The 25,668-nt window shown below is 34.5% G+C and overlaps 3 protein-coding genes and 2 long non-coding RNA genes across 9 annotated transcripts; 3 read left to right on the forward strand and 2 right to left on the reverse strand.

Moving 5' to 3' along the window:
- Positions 1-947: 947 nt before the first annotated feature.
- On the reverse strand, positions 948-3,750 carry LOC103574311 (uncharacterized). Of its 4 annotated transcripts, none has more exons than XR_008403608.1 (4): positions 3,493-3,750; positions 2,089-3,433; positions 1,776-1,880; positions 1,013-1,509 (listed from the first exon to the last, which is right to left on the reverse strand). It is a non-coding gene; the product is annotated as an uncharacterized LOC103574311 (long non-coding RNA). The 4 variants fall into 4 exon arrangements; XR_008403607.1 differs by having other exon boundaries at positions 1,018-1,509; positions 2,089-3,025; positions 3,093-3,750; XR_008403606.1 differs by having other exon boundaries at positions 1,019-1,509; positions 2,089-3,022; positions 3,093-3,750.
- Positions 3,751-3,877: 127 nt separating this feature from the next.
- On the forward strand, positions 3,878-5,259 carry LOC128667660 (uncharacterized). 2 transcript variants are annotated; one of them, XR_008403609.1, is made up of 3 exons: positions 3,878-4,364; positions 4,442-4,820; positions 4,899-5,259. It is a non-coding gene; the product is annotated as an uncharacterized LOC128667660 (long non-coding RNA). The 2 variants fall into 2 exon arrangements; XR_008403610.1 differs by having other exon boundaries at positions 4,563-4,820.
- A 50-nt stretch (positions 5,260-5,309) lies between these two features.
- On the reverse strand, positions 5,310-8,781 carry LOC103571672 (probable serine/threonine-protein kinase DDB_G0283337). Its single transcript, XM_053738718.1, has 2 exons — positions 8,669-8,781; positions 5,310-8,323 (listed from the first exon to the last, which is right to left on the reverse strand). Exon 2 carries the CDS (start codon positions 7,762-7,764, stop codon positions 7,021-7,023), a length of 744 nt encoding a protein of 247 aa, XP_053594693.1. The 5' UTR covers positions 7,765-8,323; positions 8,669-8,781; the 3' UTR covers positions 5,310-7,020.
- A 133-nt stretch (positions 8,782-8,914) lies between these two features.
- On the forward strand, positions 8,915-11,436 carry LOC103571666 (probable palmitoyltransferase ZDHHC24). Its single transcript, XM_008549908.3, has 2 exons — positions 8,915-9,891; positions 11,271-11,436. Exons 1-2 carry the CDS (start codon positions 9,045-9,047, stop codon positions 11,279-11,281), a joined length of 858 nt encoding a protein of 285 aa, XP_008548130.1. The 5' UTR covers positions 8,915-9,044; the 3' UTR covers positions 11,282-11,436.
- A 10,489-nt stretch (positions 11,437-21,925) lies between these two features.
- On the forward strand, positions 21,926-22,993 carry LOC103571673 (uncharacterized). The gene has a single exon (XM_008549914.1). It carries the CDS (start codon positions 21,926-21,928, stop codon positions 22,991-22,993), a length of 1,068 nt encoding a protein of 355 aa, XP_008548136.1.
- The last annotated feature ends 2,675 nt before the right edge of the window (positions 22,994-25,668 follow it).

The following is a 25,668-nucleotide window of genomic DNA, read 5'->3' on the forward strand; positions in this document are numbered from 1 at the left end:
GTGGGTAGAGAGTGAAATCTTCTGATATAGGTTCATGCATTTCATCGGAATCTCTTTCTTCATCAATATTATCCTCTTCAATGGAGTCTATATTTTTTATTTTGAAAATTTCATTTCGATACTCTTTATAACTTTTGTAAATTGCATTTCTATTTTGGCTAACGTAGAAATATAAGTTGAGCGGTTTCATTCGATATTTCCCAGTATCATATAACCAATTTGAACAAATTTTCACCCATACATGATCTCTTTTTGACTTCAACTTATCATGACTAGTACATAATTCGAAATTTTTGATCACATCAAAAATTTCAAAATGAGATACAGCTGCCCAAGACGTCATTTTTAAAAACTATCTTTTTATAATTAATGCATCACTTATTATTTAATAACACAATTTTTAATGATCATTCATCAAGTTACACCAATAATTGTTTTTCTTTATATATACTCTATTATTATAACTGTTATTTTTTAAATAAAAACTAAACAATCATTATTAAAGAAATTATTTTTTTATTAATTAATAATATATTAATTATTCACTATAAGTTAATAATATTATATTTCACAATAACACATCGAAACAGAGCAATCATTGTTTTTATCAGATGTACGTTATTCGCGACTGTCAATTGATTCGTTATTATAAAAAGAAATATTTTTTAATAATTAATGCACTTTTAGTTAATAATTCTATGATATTTGACGAGAATAGCGCATTAAAACACAGCAGTCATTTTTTTGGGGTACATTATGTTTGACTTTCAATTGTTTCATTATTAATCAATATTATTATTATTTTAAGAAACAAGAAAGGGAAAATTTTACAACGCAAAATAATAATATTAAGCTTTTGTTACTTTTTTTTTTTTAATTTATTTAGTTAGAATTTAAAATTTGCCTTAACTGAAATGAGTAAATCTAATATTTTGTGGGATGTTTTTCAAAGAGAACTATTCCAAACTTACACATTTATTATAAGAAGTTGAAAAACTTTAAATGAAAGTTTTGTATTAAATATTATTCATCATAATTAATTTTATTAGGTTTATCTGTCCAACAATAGCCAAAAAATGTTCGGATGTCAGCTTATTTTATTATTAACATTATTATAAATTTTATTCAAAAAATTTTTCTACAAAAATTAGTGAATGCAATTTTAACATCAATATAACAAAATAGAATAAACAATGGATAATATTACTTTAAACTTGGTAAATTTATTAAAAGAATATTATTTTATTCTTTGGCAGCTCCATTTTTCCTACACAGCTAAGTGCCTACATTAAGAAGTTGCATAAAAACTTCTGAAGCATCAATTCTTAAATTAATAAAAATTTTTTTTATAGTTGATCTATTTGTATTTCATAGTAAATTTATAATAATGCGAAGAACAGAAGAAAAATTAACGTTAGCAATAACGTTAATTACAGATTGAACTTATTGATGTTGATTAAAAATGAGACACAGCAGCTGATGATAAACTTAATCCAATCTCACGATGAACTAAAACAGAAATAATGAAATTAAATTATAAAGAAAAAATACCGAATGCTTGTTGTAAATAATCAAAGTGTTAAAATTAGTAAACATAATATGATCTTTTTTAATGAATAAAATATCAACTTTTTTACCAATTATTTTAACTATTAACTTCTAATTTTTCGCTACATTACTGTCATCTTGACATTTTTTAAATATTCGCATTCAATACCAGCTCAAATAATCTTACAGAAAATATATAATTGTTCTTTAATATATCAGCTACTTACATGTTGCTAGATAGATTAGCTGTTGTATACTATTAACACTGTTGATTTTCAATTAATATACATTTATTGATCCGTGTAAATTCAAGCCAATTGTTCGGGGAGTAACTGCAAAAAAATGTGTAAAGCAGTCAGTAATGAAAATGTTTTTAAAGATACAGAAAAATACAATTTTTGCTAATTGAAAAATTTTTTTTTACTGAAGAATTTTATTTCCTTGTAAATTTTTTTGAATCGATAAAATGTTTTTCTTTTCTTGTAAAAATTCTTTTTTTTCTGATGTATAATGAAAAAATATGAACACAAAAAGACTTACTACATTTTTTTTCTGCACATTAGCTTCCAACTCTCTCTTAACTTTTTTTAGCTTCGCACTTCTTCTTGGCCTTGAGCGCGGCTTCTGACGACGCGTTGATGGTGTTTTTCTTGGAAGCATCGTTATCATCGTTATTGTCATTCAATTTGAAATTTATTGTACGACTACGAGCCGAGGAGGGTCTGTATACTTGCTTAGAAGCCTGAGTACTAGGTGCAATACCTTCAACAGCTTTGTAACTAATTGCTTGTTCCGGGAAGGAATTTACCGGAAGCCGTTGCCAAAGGAGTTTTCACTATTCTTCCTGCTTGTTTCAAGGCCTTTTGTACAACTGAGTACCAGTGTAATGCCAAATTTTAAACCCATTAGCCTTATAGAGCCTCGATGCAGTGATAGCAGTCATAAAATCGTGACCGTCTGGTGACAAGTGGAGCAAAGTAACAATGGCCGTGTCACCCTTCGTATTGAATTAAAGCAATGCTTGCTTACTGTAATACGAAATTCCAGTTTTGTCAATGTCTATACTGGTCAGAATCAACACACTTGTACTCTGACTTCCAGTAAAAATCAACTCTATCAAGCTGGAAAAAGCTCTTGGTTGCTAAAGATTGTAAACTGTCCAGTTTTGGGTACTCGAAGAGTCTAGCTAACGATGGTTGTCTAGTTTACCCGGTGTATAGATTACAATGTGCTAAGAAGCGTTTCCAGGTGCTATTTTAAATCTTTCGGCTTTGGTTACATCTATACGATGAACAAATTTTTCAAAATCTGCATTTTCGTAAATTACTATGCCCGTGTTGATCAAAATCGCGCAGATTTATTTATCGTCTGACCAATCTGGCTCCCAATCAATTTATTGTTTTTGGTTAAAACTTTGAACATGTTCGTCGTCTTTTGACCCAGATGTGGAGTTGAGAGTTTCCTTGAGGATTAGCTGCTAATACGATGAAAGGCTCACTTATTATTTAATATGTTCCAAGAGTTGAAAACTGTAGAGTACATACTTTAGGCTTTTTGATGACGGCGACCACAGCTCAAGTACTGCACGAAACAATTTTAGTAGTAGCTCCAGAATTGCAAACCGGGATATTTACCATCTGGACTAAATGTCTTACCCTTGCAATTTTTACGGTCGTCTTTAACAAAGGAAGGCACTTCCTCGTACCTTTGAGGACTTTAGCTCAAGCAACAACTCCATTATCTGTATCGGTGATGGTGAGATTCTGAGAATTTTCCACAAGAGGTGTGATGAGAAAGCGGAAAATCTCAATTGCACTATTTATTATATCCACTACCTCTGTATCTTTCAAGTCGGACGATTTGCTCGCAACATGAAAATGAATTCCTTAAATATTATTCTATTCAATATGCAATTTATTTCCAACTTACACATCAAATACTGACCAGTAATGTTCAATATATTTTCCATTTAATATTGCCTTGCGTGAACATTATAAATTATAATAATGGTCAACATGACAATATCTGGTAGCAGAAACGGAGATGGTTTAAATATATAAAATTATTGAGCCACAATTCAATTACTCTTAAGAAATATCGAATTGCCAATTTATTGTTAATAAGGGAATCAAACATTTATTTATTATAATATCTGGATACATTTAAACTTCAAAAGTAAACTGTGGTTGCACTTGATCCTGGTGAGAATAACCTAAGTTTAATATGTAAATAATAAACATTAGGGCGAACACGAAATAGCTATAGCAGTAGTACATGTAAATATGGCCTTTATAAATTCCAACGACAATTGATGACGTCATAGCACAGCAATTAACACGTACAAATAGTTAATTGCAATTAATTATTATAAATACGGCAAAAATCCGACAACTCTTTTGCCTAGTCAATAGAGCAAGTAGGGAGCAATTTTTTGAGTAAAAAAAAAATTGTATAAAGTGTATTATTTTTTTAATTATAAAAATTTTAATTTTCCAAGTTAACAATTTTTTAAAAAATTAATTATTAATTAACTATTAATCATACACCTGGAGCAATTGTGGATTCTGGAAGAGCATTTGAGGAGCAATTAATTGGCATATAGTTTTAAAAAAAAAAAAAAAAATTCTACGCTAACTTCCTTCCGGTCGCTGAGTGAAGATTCTAAAATTATCTCAGTATTTAATTAAGATAATGAGATACAATTCAAATATTATATAAAAAATAATTTATTAACAACTTTTATACAATAAAAATACTAAATGTACGGATGTTTTAATAGTTCTACAATTATTATAAGTTTATAATTATGAACTGAGGTATATTTATGTCTTTAATTGAAAAAATTTGTTTAAAAAACATGAAATTTCTATACATTAAATTTTGAAATTTACAGGTAAGTTGTTTTAACAGCTAATTTAATAAGTAAAAATAAAACTGCAAGGAATTAATGGTTGTTAAAATTTATTATTAAATAAAAATAAATATCAAATGGAATACAAAATAACACATAATAGAGAGATTCTTAAGGATCCTGCAAAATGAGGTTTAAATGTTCAATATTGCCAATATTTGGTAGCTGTTCACCTGCAAAAAAAGAAAAAAATAGTAATAATTTCTATTAAAAATCTGGAAAGGTTCAAATATCTATAATTTTCAAACTGTCTACACGGAAGTTTTTGACTCACGTTGATTATCATTTAAAATTAAAAATATTGAATCATGAAGATCCCGATTCACTGCAGCGTGTAGAAATTCTTGTAACGTAGAATTGAGTATATTATCATTTTTAGTTAATATTAATTTTATTTCATTAATTGCTCATTAATTGGCTGAGTTGTTTTACCTTCCAGATCTCAAAGATGCTTGAAGATGCTGAATGCGGATGTCATGATGACGCTGAACTGATCGACGTTGACGATTGATATCAATGCCGGCATCTAACTAATCTAACTTTTCCTTAATTAATGTTAATGTCGTATGCGAAAAAAGCGTCAAAGTACCCTGGGGTGGCGGATCCGAACACACCAATTGAAATAAAACAACAAAAAATATATAATTCATGAATTATTTGAAATATATATACATATATGTACATATACATACATATACAAATACATATACATATACACATATGTATTTTAAATATACTTATACATATGTATATATGGGCCGTAGTCCCGTATATGCAACCTGTCTCGTAGATTGTCTTGCAATCACGCGCCGTAGCGTGACTCGAAGATTGTCTTGCAGTCACGCTTCGATCCGTGACTGCAAGACAATCTACGAAACAGATTGCAGACTCGCTACGAGACAGGTTGGAGACAGGCTACGAGACAGATTGGAGACACGCTACGAGGCAGGTTGCAGTCACGGGACTACGGCCCGTATATACATATGTATATATGTATATATATATTCAAAGTAATTTATTAATTATATATTTTTTGTTGTTTTATTTCAATTGGTAAGTTCGGACCCGCCACCCCAAGGTACTTTGACGCTTTTTTTGCACACGAAATTAACATTAATTTCTATCAATTAATGATCGATTTGAAATACTAAGATTTGTTTCACTTAAATTTCACTTCAATCAATACACTGATAATTAATATATATTTTTTAAATTGGGAATTCACTTTTTTTCTACTAATTAAATTTAATTATGAATTAAAATTTTCCCGGGTATATTGCAAGCGCCCCAGTGCGCCGAGTGGAGAATCCGAACAGACCATAAATATATATCAATTAATTTAATTTTTCATTAATTCATATTACTATTTATTATATTGTATTTTATCTTATTTTATTTTTTTTTTCGGTTTTAATTTCAATTACATATAAACCTTAAAAGAAAATCTTTAAAACAAACTATCAAAACAATTTTTTTTTTAATAATAAAAATAATAACTATAAATATAATCGATCAACGTTTTTTCAATCAATAATTATAAAAATAAAATAATTTATACTTGTATTTCGAATTGCAATAAAATTAAAATTTAACGAAACAATTGTGTAAGCATGTTGAATCAATTGTGAGGAAAAACGATAACTATCAAAATAAACTATTTTTAAATTAATTCTAAAAATCAGTGAAATAAAATAATTAGTATGATTATATATATATTTTTTTAATAATATCATTTTAAGCAGGTTCTTCCGATGCTATGAAAACGTCTGAATTGTTTAATTCAGAAAAAATTTTAAGATTTTTTTCATTAGCCAGCTGTAGTAATATAGTAAAGACGATAGCAAAGCTTAAATCTTTAGCTTCTGTTTTTGGAAGTTTATCTAATAGTTTTAAGTAAATTTCACTTAAATTTTTGAATTCCTTAATGGATGACCCATATTCACAATTATGATCATATGAATTGTTATTGTTTTCATCCGTATCAATTAAAATTTTCCAAAGAAATTTTTTTAACTGAATTGTATTTAATTTTTTAGCTCTACGAGCGTATGGTATATAATTTTTTGATGATATTTTTGTAGTTTCTAAAATTTTTGGATTGTCATCATCAACGGAATTGTAGCTGACATCTATAATCGGATCTTCTAAGGTATAAAAATTGTCAGATGTATTGTTTTGATTATCCATTTCATTATGAAAATAATTATTGCTTTCTTTATTTTCATTATCATCGTCATCAGCATCAAATGATGTAGTATGATAAACATTAATTTCAGATACCTGCAATCTGGTCTAAAATAAAATTTGTACAATTCTTGGCTATGTTTATAACTGTTTTTAGGTATTATTAATTTTTTTTCCGGCCAAAAATTTTTTATTTTGTCCCATTTTATTAAATTTTTATTTTCATTTTCTGGTAAAGCCATTTGTTGTTGACTCATTTCGATATTCTGATCATCAAATATAATTAATTTTTGTTTCTTTTCTTTTCGAGCTCTTCTACATTCAGGTCGTTTTTTATTTTTATCAAGCTTACTGGTTTTCCAATAAGATGGTCCAGCTCAACAAATTTCTATAGCCTCATCGAATAATGAATACTCGATATTTTTATTTTTTGAAATTTCTCCCACTAAATTATCCAAATCTGAAATAACACATGTTACTTTATCATTAGCATGACAACCAACTTTGTTCTCATAACAATCGATAGTATTAGTATTATCATTATCATAATCATAATTATGATTTAAAGTTAATTCTTCAGGTGATGCTGGTAAGTTAGCATTATCATAAAAAATAATATTATCATCCTCTTGATATAATAAAAGCTCCTGATTGAGTTGCCGAACAATTTTATCTTCATTTTTTTCTTTTTCAATTGACCATTTAAGGAATTCAAAATGTGAAAATTCATCTGTATTAATATTTTTAGTATAATTTAATTTAATTGGAGGCCATTTTATTTTTGGTTCATTTTCTTCAATATGTATTATGTTATCTTCACTATCAATAATGGTGTCGTAGAAAGTATTAAGACTAAGACCCATATTACAGTATTGAGACAAAGAAGCTAAGTACATTATATCAGTTGTTTGACAATCTATTTTACCAAACATAACTGGTGTATAATCAACAGTATCAGATTTTCCTTGAAGAGCTTTCATCGTTGTTAAAATTTTATTATTACGTTTTTTCTTGCACTGTAGTTTATTTTTCGACTTATTAGTTTCTGAATTTTCATTATTATTATCTTCCAGTGTATGATTACCAATTTTCTCATCATCATTATTAGTACTATTATTCATAACTTGTTTCAAACTCTTAGATATTTTCAATGCATCCTGATGCAGAGAATCAACTCGAAGTGAATAAATTTTAGCGCTGACATCAAGACCTTTTGCTACTTGTAAATTCAATTGATTTTTAATATCTTAATTTCGTGCCACATAACATGTCATATAGTCAATAATCTTCAAGTTAAAGGAATTTTTAATATTTATATTCTTATCAACACTAAATTTTATACATTCCGTAATACAATTAGATATTTGTGACGTTGACATTTTAGAGATTGCTCCAAAATTAATTGATCGTTTCCATGATGAAAATACTGATGAAACTAAACTATTAGTTCTGCTATGCAAATTTTCACGTTCAGTTGCATCATCATTATTAGTAGTATTAATTTGATCAATAGTAGGTGTTGATGGAATTTTAGAATACGACTTTTGACGGCGTAAAGGACTAATGTTTTCATCATTTGTGCAGTTTATCATTAATTCATGACGATTACTTTTACGTCGTTGTTTTATCATTTTTGGTTATAGTGATTTTTTTTTATTACTTTTCAGTTAAAATTAATATCTACAAAGAAAATAAAACAATAATATATTTTAATAACTATTAATTAACTAAATATACTGCAGTAAGCAGTGTGACATAGCCTAAATTTTTTACATATACGATACTAAAAGCAGCAGACATTCATCCGGCAATTTTTTAAAACAATAATTAATCGAGAAATTTCAATAGAGAAAAAAAAATTAAAAAAGAATATTTTTAAATCTTTTAAATTAAATAAATTGTCAAGCGTCTGCTATTTTCAGTATCATTTTTTTTATTGTTTATATCTTCTATATATAAACAAACAAAAATATATTGATAATATAATGAGAAATAAATATATTTAATTATTATGAATTTATATACCTTTTAAATATATTATTTTAATAAATAATAGTAAACTTATTTATTTTAATATATAAAAGTTAATAATAAAATACATCTGTTTTTCTGTCTAGCTACTAATAGAGTACTGTAGAGTAAAAGTACTTTTATATATTTGAATTCTCTTTCTCTCTCACATTGTTACATCTCTCACTCTTCGACTCACAACGTCGTTGAGTTGATAAAACAGTTTTATTATTATTTATTTTTTTACATTAAGCTCATCATTCTTATAAATTTATTTATTCTATCAAGTTTATTTTTAATAAGTAAACAATAACAACAAATGTATAGTAAAAAAATAATTGATTTTATTAAAATTGAAGTGTTAAAGTGATTATTAAAAAAAAACTATATAATGAATATACGTAAAAAAATATTACCAAAAACAATTGGTGATGGATTATCAATATTATTTATATTAATAATAATACCATTAATTTATTGGTTTGAATTATGGGTTGTATTACCATATTTATTTGAACCTGGTTCATCATTATACATATTTCATTTTATTATTGGAAATTTTATAATGATAAATATTGTTGGTAATTATACATATACAGTAATGTGTGATACCAGTACAAGGCCGGTTATTATGTCAATAAGTAAAGCAAAAGTAAAAGATGGTTGGAGATTTTGTTCATCGTGTGAAGCAGTATCACCACCACGTTCCTGGCACTGTCAAACATGTAATACATGTATTTTAAAACGTGATCATCATTGTGTATTCACTGGTTGTTGCATTGGATATTTAAATCATCGTTATTTTTTAATGCTTGTTTTTTATATATTTATTGGTGCTACATACTCATTTTATTATAATAATTATTTTATTTGGAGTAAAATGGCATTTGAATTCCCATTATCTATTGTTAAAATAATATTTCCATTAGCAATATTTATATTTGGATTTGACGATTCATGGGAACAATTTTATTTGATGCTTTATATTGTATCTATTGTTGGTATGCTATTTACTGGTGTATTATTTATTTATCATTTTAATCTTATAATAAATGGTACTGTTGCTTATGAAAAAGATAAAAATATATTAAAGTATAATATTGGTTGGAGAGACAATATTAAGGATGTTTTAGGTAAAAAATGGTATATATGTTGGTTATTGCCGTATATACAATCTGAATTACTTCATAATGGTTTATTTTGGAGCATTGCTGGATCATGGAAAGACAATTCTAAAAGTAAATAACTTTTTTCTCTTTATTAACATTTTGTAATATAAAGATTACAATATTATTAAGACTATTTCATAGATTTTGTAATTATTAAATTATCTATATTAGTCATAATTAAATTGCTACAGTAAAAATTATTTTTCACTTACTTTTTAAAAATCATTAATAATCAAATAATTTATAATTAATTTATTAGATTGTGTCATCTGATAGTAATTATTTTTTTTCAAACAGTTTATAATCTTTTAGTAAAGTTGATAAATAAAAATAAATAAAAAAAAATGTATTTTTTTAAATTCAAATTAATATTAAATAGAGAACATGATGAAAAAAAATTTTATTGTTAAATGACAAAGCCCAGCATATTATATTTTTTCGGAAATTTATTTAAAATACAATAATTATAAAGAAAAAAAACATTTTTTTTTATTAAATAAAACAAACAATTAACTTAAAAATTTTTTTGCTAAAGTCGAATATATTTTGATTTCGCTTATGTAAATTGAACTGAAATATATTTAAATTTTCGTATGAAAATTTGTATAAATAAAATATATCAAGTATATAAGTGTTAAAATTTTAAATTCAATAATTAAAATGACTTAAGTATTTTTTCAATTTAAACAAATGTATATATAATTTATTTCATTAAAAATTGTTCTTTTAAGATAATAAATCTCAATAGTTGAATAATATAGACAAGAATCTGTGCTATAGATTATTAATTTATCCATTACTGGAAATACTATTTAATTTTTAATAATTAAACATTTATTTCGAAATAGTTGTGTATTGCAATATACGTTGTAAATTTTTATTTTTATTGAAGTCTTCTTCATGTTATTAAATTATCTCAATAGTCAATTCCATAATTTATTTCTATTATATATCATCATTTACAGAAATCAATATTGTATTCAAGTCATATGTGAATGATGGATTACTAATTTATAATAATTTTTATTTAATTATCACTGACATTAAAAAAAAATAGAATAACAATGTAAATATATATTAGAATAATTATAATAAGTGTCTTGTGATGTTGTTGCTAACATTGACGATATTTTTTGCGATAATTCGAACGATGATGTAATTGGATTTTAACTGTAATTAATGATTTCTGTTTGGGTACCTTTTTATTTCAATTTATGTAAAATAGAAAAAAAACCAAGGATAGTTTAAATTACGTTTATCAATTGAGTTTAATACAATTAATGTAAAATACTTGAGTTTGATGTAGCGATATTTAACAATATCAAATTTATCATACAAAAGTTTCCATTTGTATTAATTAAATTAAAGTCATTAAAATAATTTAACTTTGAATCCAGTTATAAATATTTTATTTCTGTTAATAAAATAAAAAAATTTTTTTTTTTCAGAATTTCTTTAATAATATATCAGCATATGTTCTATTAATTGGATTTGTTATGTCTCAAAATCTTAACGCATTTTAATCCAATTGTAAATACAATTGAAAATTTTTGCTATGCTTGTTAATTCAGTCGTGTATTTTTGAATGTATAATATATTGTTAGTCTTGAAACTTCTATTATACTGTGTGATTGTAATAAAAATCTATATAATTTATAAATATTTAAAACTATTGATATACATTGAGACGTATATTTAAAGTTCTATATTGTAAATATTTCTGTCTTTATGAAAAATAGAAGAACATATACTTCAAAACTATAAATTTTTTTTCTTTCTATGACATTGTAATCTATTATTCTATTTGAAATTAAATTATCTTCTTTTACTTGTTTTATTTAAAAATTGTATGCAATTGTTACCTTCTGGCTTTAATTATATTGAAATAAAAAATTTAAAGAATTTCTCTAGTAGAAAAAGCCATAGAAAGTCCTAGGAATAATTTATTTCTTGAGTTTAGACACATATTAAGATAAATTAGGATTAATGAAGGTAAATGAAGATGTCACTTTCCATGGCTTTCTATGAAGAGTAGCCCGTAACTTTCCTTCTAATGGGAATAACCCCCGACAACATTAACGTTTTTTGTTTATTATGATGTCTTCTAGTAGAGAAAGCCATAAAGAGTCCTGGGAACGATTTATTTTTCGAGTTAAAACCCATATTAGGATTAGGTCGACATGGGTAAAGATGACATTTTATGAAGAGGAGCCCGTGCCTTTTATTCTGTTGGGGATAACTCAGCATAACAACAACATTTTTTCTTCATTATGATGTCTTCTAGTAGAGAAAGCCATAAATAGTTCTGGGAATAATATATTTTTCTTCGAACCATGAGGAAAACAGTGAAGTTGAGGTTCAACAAGATCACGGGAAATCGGGGTAAACTGTCCCCGTCGTCTTCCTTTTGAGTTAAGACCGATTTGAAATCGACTTTCCAAGAAATCCATGTTATTAAGGTAACTATCGATGAGTTAGATTCAGAATGGCATTTAAATCAAAAAAATAATAATTAAGTATAACAGTAGAGTTAGGGTTCACCAAGGTCACGGGAAAGGGGCTAAAACGTCCCCTCCGTCTTTCTATCAGGTTGAGAGAAATTATGAGTAAGTTTTTCAAGAAATCCATTTTTCTAAGGTAACTCTTGCTGATTTTTCAACTCAAAATAATAAATTATTCCCAGAACTTTTCATAGCTTCTCCGACTAGAGGGCATTTTAATAAACAAAAAACGTTAGTATTATGATAGGTTATTCCCAACAAAAAAAAAGTTACGGATTATTCTTCATGAATTGTCATTTTGATCCATCATAATTTCTTTTAAATTATCCTAATACATCCTAATATCGGCCAGGACTTGAACTGAATTATTCCCAGGACTTTTTATGGCTTTTCCCACTAGAGGACGTCATAACAAAGGAAAAATGTTATTGATATGCTGAGTTATTCCTAACAGAAGCAAAGTTACGGGCTACTCTTCGTAAACATCATCTCCACCCATGTCCACTCAATCCTAATATGGGCCTCAACTAGAAAAATGAATTATTCCCAGGACTTTTTATGGCTTCTCCGAAAAGAGGGCACTTTAATGAGCAAAAAACGTTGCTATTATGATGGATTATTCCCAACAGACGAAAAGTTACAGGCTACTCTTCGAAATATGTCATCTCCACCCATGTCTACCCAATCCTAATATAAGTCTCAACGTGAAAAATAAAGTATTTCCAGGACTTTTTATGGCTTTGCCGACTAGGAGACATCATAATGAAGAAAAAGCGGTATTGTTATGCTGAGTTATTCCCAACAGAAGAAAAGTTACGGGCTACTCTTCATAAAATGTCATCTCCAACCATGTATACCCAATTCTAATATGGGTCTCATAATTAATTATTCCCAGGACTTTTTATGGCTTTCCCCACTAGAGGACATTATAGTCAAGGAAATGTGGCGGACTCGTAGCCTCGCTCACGCCTCTACTGCCGAGTCTAGCAACGAAAGCTACCAAGACGCCGCCCTGCCGTCCGGAAACAAAACACACTTAATTAAAACATACTAGCGAAAAACTCAACACACACATACACAAACACACATATACCTAGTCGCTACAGCGTTAGCAACAATTCATTCCTCACACGACAAGTGTAATTATAATTACTAAACCCTGTGAATATTAAAAACAAATAATATATTGTACGTTAATTAAATAAATAATTTACATATTTTGGTAATCCTTGAGTTCATAATTTAGTGTGTCTGATCCCCCAAAGACCACAATTGATGACCCCGACGTGATCTCAAGTGATTATCGGTGACGCCTGGACTCGAGAAAAGAAAACCGACGCCGGCAGCCATTTTTTTTAACGATTCAATCCACAACGACAAAAATTCAAATTCTGTTCAACGGATGTTCCGAACTCCTACACGAGAAAAAAATAACAAAGACAACATGGGAAACGACGATGATCCTTTTAATCTCAACAACCCTCCTGAAAAAACACCGTTGGATGACAACTCAACAGACTCAGCCGTTGGCGGGAAAAATACGCCACCGCCAAACCCCTCGAATTTTCTGCAGAACATGAGGCTACCTAGTCAGTTACCATTTGCACTTACAGCGCAAAACCAAATTCCACAGGATCATGTATACGCTGTCAATCTCAACCTGCCTCAGTTTGCATCAGATGCACCAGAAATGTGGTTCGCCATAGCTGAAGCGGACTTCACCGCCAATCGCATCACCAGTGACAACCAGAAATACAGCCAGACTCTCAAGGCACTTCCACTCAGTATCTCCAAGCAGCTATGGGACATCATCGGACAACCACCAGCACAAGATAAGTATCAAGCTTTAAAAAACGCTATTCTTTAACGCTTCTCTGAGTCGAAACAAACCCAGTTACAGAAACTGCTGAAAGAAATGACACTTGGTGACAGGAAACCCTCGCAGCTTCTCCGAGAGATGCGTGAGCTGGCAAAAACAGCAGTGACAGACAAAGCATTGTACTAGCTGTGGAAAGAACGTCTTCCGGCATGGGTACGCCCATACCTAGCCATGTCAAACAACTTTCAAGATCTTAATAACCTAGCAGAAATGGCAGACCGTATCGTGCTTCACTCCAGCAATAGTCACGTCATGGCCATTAACCAGCGTGACACAACACACACAAATCACCATTCAACAAGCTTATTACAACTCGAACACCGGCTCCGCGAAATTAACCTCACTCTCAAAACCTGTCAGCAAGATATAACTCGCTTGCAAACCGCAACGGTTACTGCTATTACCATTCCAAATGGGTTAATGCCCGTCAATGCACACAGCCGTGCAAATTCACATCATCACCAGGTAACCAGGGAAACTAGACCCGCTGTCATTAATTGGGGCAGTTGGTGACAGCGGCTGCAAATTACCACCCAAAGAACTTCGTCTGCACATTCACGACTTCAATACTAATCAAAAATTTTTAATAGACTCTGGGTCCGTGGTATCCATAATTCCGGCAAAACATTACTACAAACAACTGACCAAGGATCCGCTCACACTATACGCAGCGAACGCATCAGCAATTCAAACTTACGGCTGCAAAACTCTCAAGATCGATATCAATCTACGAAGAAGCTTTTCCTGGCCATTCATTATCGCGGATATACAAACTGCGATGATCGGGGCAGATTTTTTGACGCACTTCAACTTACTCAGCGACCTGAAAAATCAACGGCTGATAGATCCCCTTACCTCACTCTCGACAAAAGGAGAGCCTTTGGCTACTTACACCTACAATATATCAACTATCGACTCAACTTTACCTCCGGCGTGCGCAGAACTACTCAATCAATTTATTGAAATCACAAAACCGATTTCCAGGCCAAATCTCACCAACTCGCAATACGCACACCGCATATTAACCAAGGGTCCACCAGTCTCTGCACGGTTTTGTAAACTCGCTGGTGAAAAAGCGACAGCAGCAAAGGCTCAAATAAACGAAATGCTAGAACAAGGAATCATAAGACCTTCCAGCAGTCCGTACGCCAGTCCTATCCACATGACAAAAAAGAAAAACAACGATTGGAGACTCTGTGGTGACTACAGACACCTTAACACCAACACAGAAGCAGACATGTACACACCACCGTTGGTCCAAGATCTTTTTCTCCACCTGACCGGTACTTGCATCTATACTAAGCTGGACATGGACAGAGCTTACTATCAAGTACCTATGCATACTGACGACATCAAAAAAACCGCAATCACCACTCCTTGGGGATTGTTTGAATACCTGGTCATGCCATTTGGACTCAGAAACGCTACACAGACCTTCCAAAGATTCATGGATTCTATTTTCCGAGACCTGGACTTCGTTTTTGTCTACATTGATGATATCCTCATCATGTAAAAAAATGAATTGGAACACCAACAACATCTGCGAACAGTCTTCGAACGCCTGAAGGCTCATTCACTCAGCATCAACCTCCCCTGGTTAAAAAAGAGAATTAAAGAGGATTAAAAAAGCACACATTTTTAATACTACTTAATACTCTCCAATACTCCTAATTCTCCGGAGAATTCAGATCGAAGTATTTTTGATGAGTTCGTTCTTCTGGAATGTTTTTTATAAAAGTATACCTCATAGAACCTTCCTTGTATACTGATTGCTGATAGCACCTACTGCAGCCATGAATCGCATTGAATTGATGACGATTTTGAAGTATAGGTCTAGCAACGGAATCTACCGGAAAAGCAAAAATTTTACAAAAATACTGTTTTATGTTACCATCTTCAGTTTCAATTTCGATACCTTTTTCTGCCAAGTTAGCTATTTGTTTCAAAAAAATGTTCAAATATAAATTCATAAATAATGGTTTTGGCTCACAGGGGGCATACCAAAGACCAGCAAGTAAAATTATTCTATGTCTGAAAGAACTCAAGAGGTGGGAAAAATGAGACAACATATATCTAAATATATTGGGAATCTTAAAGATAAAACAAAAAATCCTAAAAAAACGAAGCAGTCTAAAGAAAAAGTAAATCGGAACAGATGTAAGTGTTGAAGGAGAAGACAATGAAAAAGGTGGAAACAATGACATAATCGAAGATGACAAAAGTTATGAAGAAGAAAATGAGGTGGATGAAGGAATAAAAGAAAAATATCGGCAATTTTTAAATGAAGAATCTGAGAGTGATGACGGAAATGACAAAAATAAATGAAATAACAACTTTTCTTTTGCTTCAATATTTATAAAGAGCATTAATGAATAAAGTTTTTACATTGATAAATTTAGATTACTCTTAGGTACTACCACTTTTTCATTTGATCTTCTTGATAATGTTTAATTCTCTACATAAAATTCAGATGTATTGAGTCATGTATTTTAAATACTATTCAATGTTATTCAATCCTTCATGAATGATTAAATATTATTAGAAAGGATCTAAGAGTAAAGACTTTCAATACATTTAAATTCTCCGTAGAAAATTAAATAGAATCAAGAAGAATTCAAATTTAGAAATTGTCAATACTTTTTAATTCTCTGTAGAGAGTTCAGTAGTATTGAAAGTCTTATATTTTAGATCCAATTCAATACTATTTAATCCTTCATGAAGAATTAAATAGAATAAGTATTGCCAATTGCAACTGTAAATTCTTTTTAATACTTTTCAATTCTCCAAGGAGGATTGAATAGAATGAAAAGCTAATGATACTAAATTCTTTTTAATTCTATTTAATTCTCTGTGGAGAATTAGAAAGTATTGAAAATTTCTAAAAGTGAATCCTCCTTAATTCTATGTAATTCTCTGAAGAGAATTAGAAAGTATAGAAAATTTCGAAACATTGATTCTCTTTAATTCTATCAAGTTCTCTGAAGAGAATAAAAAAGTATTAAAAATTTCTAAATATGAATTCTCCTTAATTCTATGTAATTCTCTGAAGAGAATTAAAAAGTATTGAAAATTCCTTAATGTGAATTCTCCTCAATTCTATTTAATTCTCTGAAGAGAATAAAAAAGTATTAAAAATTTCTAAATTTGAATTCTCCTTAATTCTATTTAATTCTCTGACGAGAATTAAAAAGGATCAAAAAAATTTTTAATCCTCTTTAATTCTTTTTTTTAACCAGGGTCAGCAAATGTCTTTTTGGCCAGCCAGAAGTAAATTTCCTGGGCTACGTCATCAATGCGCAAGGTTACAAACCTGTAACTGACCGTGTCGACGCAATCCTCAACTACAAAAAACCCGAGACTATAGAAGAACTCAGACGCTTCCTCGGAGTCACAAACTACTACAGACGCTGCATACCACAAGCAGCACACACTCAATTACCTCTCAGCAACTACCTTCGTCGTTCCATCAAAAAAGACAAGTCAAAAATCGCCTGGACTGAAGAAGCTGAAAAAGCATTCAACGATTGCAAACAAAAACTGGCTGATGTCACCCTCCTGGCATACCCTTCGCCTACAGCACCTCTGACTCTAACAACTGACGCATCTTCAATGGCAATTGGAGCCAAACTGGAACAACTCATCAACAACACCTGGCAACCGCTGGGATTCTTCTCACGCAAGCTAAGTCCTACAGAACAACGTTACAGCACCTACGACCGCGAGTTATTAGCCATTTTCGCATCAATAAAATTTTTTCATCATCTGTTAGACTGCAGAAACTTCATCATCAAGACTGACCACAAACCTCTGATTCACGCCTTCAAACAGAAACTCGAAAAAGCCTCAGAACGACAGCTCAGACAACTAGAATACATTTCTCAATTTCCCACGGACATAATCTATGTGAAAGGCGAGGATAATGTAGTCGCAGACGCTCTATCACGCATAAACACCATAAACATGCCAACCGTACTCAGCCCAGTAACCATACACAATGAACAACTCAATGACGAAGAATTACCAGATCTTATCCAGAATTCAACATCACTGCATCTTCAAGAACTGGAAGTCGAACAAGGCATCAAAATCTTCGCAGACATCTCATCAGGCATCGTCAAACCGTACATCCCAGCTTCACTACGCAAATCTGCATTCAACACAATTCATAATCCAGCACACCCCAGTGGTAGGATCACTTCAAAACTGCTTCGCAAAAAATTTTCCTGGCCGGGCATCCGCAAAGACGCAACACAATGGGCTCGAGAGTGTCTTCATGAATTGACTACTCCATCTCATTCTGGCTACTCTTCATGAATCGTCATCTCCACCCATGTCCACCCATCCCGACCATGTCCATTCAATTCTGATATGGGTCTCAACTCGAAAAATAAATTATTCCCAGGATTTTTTATGGCTTCTCCGACTAGAGGGAACAAAATTGGAAAATTGCGTTTCCCCGTCTTCAATCGTCGTAAACTGCAACTTTTAAAACTTCTCGGAAACGCTTCATTTTGTTTACATACGTCCAAATAGACGTCTTAAGTATGGTTTGACAGAGTTTTAGACATTCGGAACAAAATTGGAAAATCGGGTTTTTCATTCTCTAAGGGTCGAAAACTGCAACTTTTCAAAACTTCTCGGAAACGCTTTATCTTGTTTATTTACGTCTAAATAGACGTCCCCAGCTTGGTTTGTTGTGGTTCCAGTTATTCGGAAAAAAGGTGGAAAATCGCGTTCCCAAGTTATCATTAGTCGAAAATTGAACTTTTAAAAACTTCTCGGAAACGCTTTATTTTGTTCATATACGTCTAAACAGACGTCGTAAGCTTGGTTTGACAGAGTTTCAGACATTTGGAACAAAATTTGGAAAATTACTTTTTCCGGTCTTCAATCGTCGAAAGCTGCAACTTTCCAAAACGTCTCGGAAATGTTGTATTTTGTTTGTATACGTCTAAATAGAAAAATAGTACGAGCCGGCGTCAAAACGTATCGCTGTTTTCAGGATATTAATATACAAGTATATCGAGGCGGATACCTTCCAATGTACTATGAAAAAAAAATATTTTTTTAAAGTCGTACACTGTCAAATTTGATACAATTTGTACAAAATTTGCATTTTAATTTGACATACTTGTCATGTTTTTGTATGTTTAGGCTCTTAAGTCCACTACCAAGACCTATGTCACATTTTAATAAGCTACAATACAGAGTAGTTTTTTCAGTATATATGAGGACTCATAAGTAAGGCTGTGCCTACACCTTTTTGTTTTAGACTACTACTCTTGCTAGTAGGAGTTGGCGTCAAAACAAATTGCTGTTTTCAGTTTATTAATATACAACTATACAAAGGCGGATACCTTCCAATGAACTCTCAAAAAAAAATATTTTTCTATACTTGTAAATTATCAAATTTTATACAATTTGTACAAAATTTGCATTTTAATTTGACATACTTATCATATTTTTGTATCTTTAGGCTCTTAAGTCCACCACCAAAACTTGAGTTACATTTTTATATGCCATAATACGCAGTCTTTTTGTCCTTAATAAATATCGGGACTCACAAGTAAGGCTTTTTATAGACCTTCGTGTTTTAGACTACTACTAATTTTTCCAAAATTAGAATTTTAATTTGACATACTTGTCATATTTTTGTATCTTTAGACTCTTAACTCTACTCCCAAGACCCATGCCACATTTTTATAAGCTATAATACAGAGTAGTTTTGTCCTTAGTATATATGAGGACTCATAAGTAAGGCTGTGCCTACACTTTCTTGTTTTAGAAAACTACTCTTACTAATCTCGGAAGTTGACGGTGATGACGAGGGTGACTCTCTTCAATCTTTCAGGAATAATGATGGCGACATCATTACTCGGGAAGATGAAAAAGTCTACCATCTCATGTCATCGTCAGGGCTTGAGACCAACCGACCGCGTCCTCGGGTGGCGGATAGGGGAATGGCCCTTATGAGTACTCCCAGACGATATCATCTTTGATGATTTTTCGCGTGGAGGAAAGTTTGGGTTAGTGAGCTCCATAGAGAGTTACTACCGGTCTAACAACTGGGACGTGACCTGAAAAAGACTCACTGCGGACCACTCAGGAGAAGCTACACTTCTTTAAATGAATGACGAGCGTGATGATTCAGGTGTCTCGATTTTTAATTACGATGGAAAAGTCTCATAAGGAAATTTCGTTTACGGAGCAGGGGAGGGATACCTCAGCCACGGCAGCGTCAGGTGGCACAGCAGCACTTGCGCGGTCGTTATCCAGTGACTGCTCGACGCCCTTGGTGGACCACTTGGCTAAGGGAAAAAATGTCGACACGCCAAGTGAAGGCAAGGCCAAAGATCCTGGCTTGCTTTCGAGGGAGAGTCTCCCGACGAGAGACGCGGCGATCTCTAAGGAGGATTCAGGTCTCCAGGAGCTTCAGGAGACCCTCCGAACTATCGTCAGGAAGAAGACCGTGGCGTCTGAGGTGACTGCATGAGTAAAGGAGGCCGCGTTGATTCTAACGCAGCTTTTGACGCATCGCAAAAACTGGAAAGATGCCCAGAGGAAACACGCGACAGTGGAGGCGGAGGAGCGTGAGCGTCTGATAAAGGAGTAGCATCGTCAGGAGCAACTTCGGAAGGAGGCAGCTCAAAGGAAAACCCCGAAAAAGAAGAAAAGGGTACCTCCAAGAAAAGACGGTGAGCCGTCTAGCCTACCTAAAGGGCCTGAAGAGTTGGTCGGTTGTTCCTTTTCGGAAGTTACGGCCCACGGCAATGAGGCCTCGACCGGGAAGTGCCCGCTATTGTCTCCTGAAGAAGCAGGAAGGGAGAAGAAGAAGAGACCGGAGACGGTGAAGGGAGATCAGAAGACCATCGGTGCTCCATTCATCGTTGTAGAAGGGAAGAAAAAGAAGAGGAAGAAACGGAAAAAGGAGAATGCAGCCATGGACGGTGGTCCGGCGGGACCAGGACCAACAGGACCAGCGACGCAACGGACCACAGCATCCAAGGAAGTCAAGCAGCGGAGGATACGACAACGGGCGGAGGCCGTTTTGATCACACCAGATGAGTCAAGATCGTCTGGAGAAGTTTTGAGAGCACTGCGATCAAAACTTTTCCCGGAGGATCTTACTACTAGTGTAAGATCGATAAGGACAGCCAGGCAAGGTAGTCTTATTATTGAGTTCGAGGGATCTGTTAAAGATCGCTCTGCTCTCGATAAGAAGATTACCGAGGCAGCTGGTGGAGTCGTTGCTGTGCGCCATCTTGTTCCGACCACTACTGTGGTTCTTGGCGGACTGGACGCGGTAACGACGGTTGAAGAGGTGGTGGAGGCTTTGCGTCGGAGCACCAATGTAGGTGCAGACGAGCTCAAAGTTAACATAACTCAACCCAGTAAATGGGGAGCGGTCCGTGCCTTCATTGAGGCAAGATGCGAGGTCGCCATTGCTTTAAAGACTTTGGGAAAGGTCAAGTGGGCTGGTTGGTCTGCCGTATCCGCCGCTGGGAACGACTTGATCGATGCTTCCGCTGTCACGATCTTGGTTATTCGACCAGATTGTGTAAGGCGAAAGAGGATCGGTCAAGTCATTGCTGGCGTTGTGGCCAGGCGGACCATCAGACCAAGACGTGCCCCAATCCACCTCGCTGCCACCTCTGTGTTGCGGTAGGGGATGGACGATCTGTGGATCACGTGATCGGTTTGCGGCGGTGCACTTCCCACAAAAATGGCTAAGGTACTGCAGGCGAATCTACAACGATGCAGAACATCGCTCGATCTACTTCTGGCACGGAGAAAAGACTGCAGAATAGATATTGTTCTGGTTTCAGAACAATACCATTCAGAGTCCGGACCACATTGGTTCTGTGACCCATCGGGCACAGCGGCAATTTGGATTCCGGACCTGGGGTCTGGGTTTGTAAAAGATAGTGGATCCAGAGATGGTATTGTATGGGTAGTTACGCCCGCGATCACCTTCGTGTTGTGCTATTTCACACCCAATGAGCCTATTGCGGCCTTTCGAAGGAGAGTGAATGAACTCGAAAGAGTCATTCGCAATCTTGAGGAAGAAGTCGTGGTAGGTGGTGATTTCAATGCGAAATCTACCAATTGGGGGATGGAATGGACCGACACGCGTGGGTCTGCACTCTTAGACATGATGGCAGGTTTTGATCTTGTCATTATGAACAAGGGAAACACGGTAACTTTCCGGAGAGTTGGTACACGTGGGTCTATTGTAGATCTTACATTTGCTACTCAACGGATAGCTGCTGTGATCTCGGACTGGGCCGTTCTTGAGGAGTTTACAGCAAGCGATCACCAATACATCTCGTATACGGTCCACGATCTACGGGGGAACCCTGCGATAGTGTACCAGCGTTCAATGAAGTGGGTGGGTTGGAAAGTTTCTGGGCTGGATGAGGGTGCTTTACAAAAAGCGGTCTCTGACAGGGTCGAGGCTTTTCTTCCTCTGCCTGCTGAGACGCGCGAAGATGTGGAGATGATTGTTGACCGTACGATGAAAGCTTTCGTCTCAGGCTGCGACGCTGCTATGCCTCGACGTTCCGCAAGCTCACACAGGAAGCCAGCTTACTGGTGGACTGGTGAGATTGAGCTGCTCAGGGCTGAGTGTTTGCGTCTTTGGAGGCAAGCACTCAGGACGCGAAAGCGTGATACTGGGCAGCAGAAAAACGAAGAGTATAAGGCGGCGAAGAAGCGACTGGTCATGGCGATCAAGGAAAGCAAAGGGAGAGGCTGGAAGGCGGTCTGCGAAAAAGTAGAAAATGATCTATAAGGGCCTTGGCTACCAGATTGTTACTCGAAAATTCATGGCTCGCAGTCCGGTATCTCCTATGGAACCTGATCCGATGCAGGAAATAGTTAATGTCCTGTTTCCGGAACGCGAAAATCAGGACAGTCCTGTGTGGACTATACCCGATGACCAGTGCCCGCTTTTCTCGGCAGCTGAACTACGCCGGGTTGTAAGAGGTCTCAAGGGAGGCAAGGCCCTGGGCCCCGACGGTATCCCCGTTGAGGTCTATAAGGTTTTTGTCCCCCAGCATGAAGAACTGCTACTGAGTACTTATAACTCGTGTATTTCGGTTGGAGTTTTTCCTGCGCGGTGGAGGCTGCAAAGGTTAGTCCTGTTAGACAAAGGAAAGGGTCCACTGTACACTCCTTCGTCCTACAGGCCACTTTGCATGCTGGACGTTGCAGGAAAAATTTTCGAGTCGTTAATTCGAAATCGATTGAGAATCGAAGTGGCGAATGCCGGTGGCTTAGCGGGAAACTAACATGGTTTTCGGCTTGGTCGCTGCACAATCAGTGCTATTTCTGAAGCGCTTTCATTTGCCAAAAGAGCTTAGACGAGAAACCATCGGTCCCGTCTAGTATGCATTATGATGACATTCGATGTCAAGAATGCATTTAATTTGGCACGATGGCCAGACATAATGGGGGCACTTGAGAAATTAGGTCTGTCTATCTTATTCGGATCATAGATGATTACTTACGTAATCGTTTCTTGATCTATGAGACTACTTTTGGCGAGATGATGAAGCTGACTGGGGGAGTGGCTCAGGGTTCGGTCTTAGGACCAGAACTCTGGATCATCCTTTACGACGCTTTTCTACGTTTAGATCTACCGAGCGAGGTGATACTGGAGGGGTTTGCTGACGATGTGGCGGCGCTAATCCTTGCGTGCTCTTACGAGAGTGCACAAAGATTAGCAAGTCTGGTCGCGACCAAAGTGGACACCTGGCTAAATGACCATGATATGGCATTAGCTAAGGCGAAAACGGAGGTTATAGTACTCACAGCCCAGAGGTGGTTTCTGAGTTCTTTCCGGGCTCTCGTCGTGGATCAACACGTCGAGAGTGTAAGTTCTTTGAAATAACTTGGGGTGACGATCGATACGAAGCTTACGTTTTGCGATCAGATTGTCGATGCGACTAAAAAAGCGATGACGTTGGTAACAAGTCTTTCTCGGTTGATGCCTAACGTCGGAGGACCGAGAAGCAGCCGTAGACGAGTTCTCATGAGCGTCTCACACTCGATAATGCTCTACGGAGTAGAAATCTGGTGTGAGCCACTCAAAGTAGAAAGTTATCGTCGACGACTGGCATCCGTGCAACGAAGAGGCGCGCTGAGGGTAGCTTGCGCTTACCGTATGGTTTTGGAAGCAGCCGTTATGGTCATGGCGGGTGTGATTCCGATCGACCTTTTGGGGTTCGAGAGGAAGCGCATCTGGGATGCCCGTAGGGCTGGGGAAGAACTGTTGGAAAGTGTGAAGGCTTGAGAACGCGAAGCGACCCTGAAACTCTGGCAAGAGCGATGGGAATCTGCGGAAACGGGACGTTGGACATTCAGGCTCATTAAACGAGTCCGTGATTGGATAATACGAAAGGAGGGGGAGGTAGATTACTATCTTACCCAATTTCTGTCCGGTCATGGACAGTTTAATGAGTACTTGTATCGCATGGGGATCCGAACCGATCCTTATTGCCAATACTGTCCGAACGTTGTCGACTCTGCCGAGCACACTTTCTTTTTCTGTCAGCGTTGGTCTGAAATGCGGCTGCGTTTTCAGAACGAGAAAGAAGTGCCAAATGTCGCTGACCTGGTCATACCTTGGATGTTGGCGACGGCAGACAATTATACGATGATGACAATGTTTGTAAAAGAGGTCCTGAAGGAGAAGAAGAGGGAAGAAGAGACGGAGGAGTAGCTGCGAGAGCAGCGGGGGAGTGTCTAGTACTGTGAAGTAATGCTCACGCGGTTTCGCAGGGCTAGGTATGGAAGAGAAAGAGAGTGAGGTTTTTAGCCGGTAAGGCTCCCAAAGATACAGTCACTACTTACTGTCATGGTAGAAAACATCTGTGGGAGAGGAGTCCGGCACACGGAGGGCAACACGCATATGGAGGGCAGTTTATGCTTTCCGTATGGGTATTGTCTTCTACGGTGCATAATAACATTTTTTCCCTCACCCCTCTTTCTAGTTAAAAAAAAAAAACAAAAAAAAAAAGTATATGTAGGCGGATACGTTCCAATGTACTGTAATAAAAACTACTTTCTGATACTTGTACATTGTCAAATTTGATACAATTTGTACAAAATTTGGATTTTAATTTATCATACTTGTTATATTTTCGTATCTTTGTGCTCTTAAATTTACCACTATAACTTAAGTTACATAAGTATGTGCCATGATACAAAGTAGTTTTGTCCTTAGTACATATGAGGATATACAAGTTAGGCTGTGCTAACACCTTCTTGTTTTAGATTACTATTTCTTCTAGTACGAGTCAGCGTTAGAATTTATCGCTGTTTTCAGCTTATTATCATACTAGTATATGGAGTTGGATATCTTCCAATGTACTGTTATAGAAAGTACTTTCTGATCCTTGGACATAGTCAAATTTGAATTAATTTGTACAAAATTTGCATTAGAATTTGACATACTTGTTATAT

This window comes from Microplitis demolitor, chromosome 4 (genome assembly GCF_026212275.2).
Source record: "Microplitis demolitor isolate Queensland-Clemson2020A chromosome 4, iyMicDemo2.1a, whole genome shotgun sequence".
Classification (NCBI taxonomy): Eukaryota; Metazoa; Arthropoda; class Insecta; order Hymenoptera; family Braconidae; genus Microplitis; species Microplitis demolitor.

Coding starts and splice junctions, on each gene's coding strand:
- LOC103571673 (XM_008549914.1), top strand. CDS start 21,926: ATGGCTAAGGTACTGCAGGCGAATCTACAACGATGCAGAACATCGCTC.
- LOC103571666 (XM_008549908.3), top strand. CDS start 9,045: ATGAATATACGTAAAAAAATATTACCAAAAACAATTGGTGATGGATTA.
- LOC103571672 (XM_053738718.1), bottom strand. CDS start 7,764: ATGAATAATAGTACTAATAATGATGATGAGAAAATTGGTAATCATACA.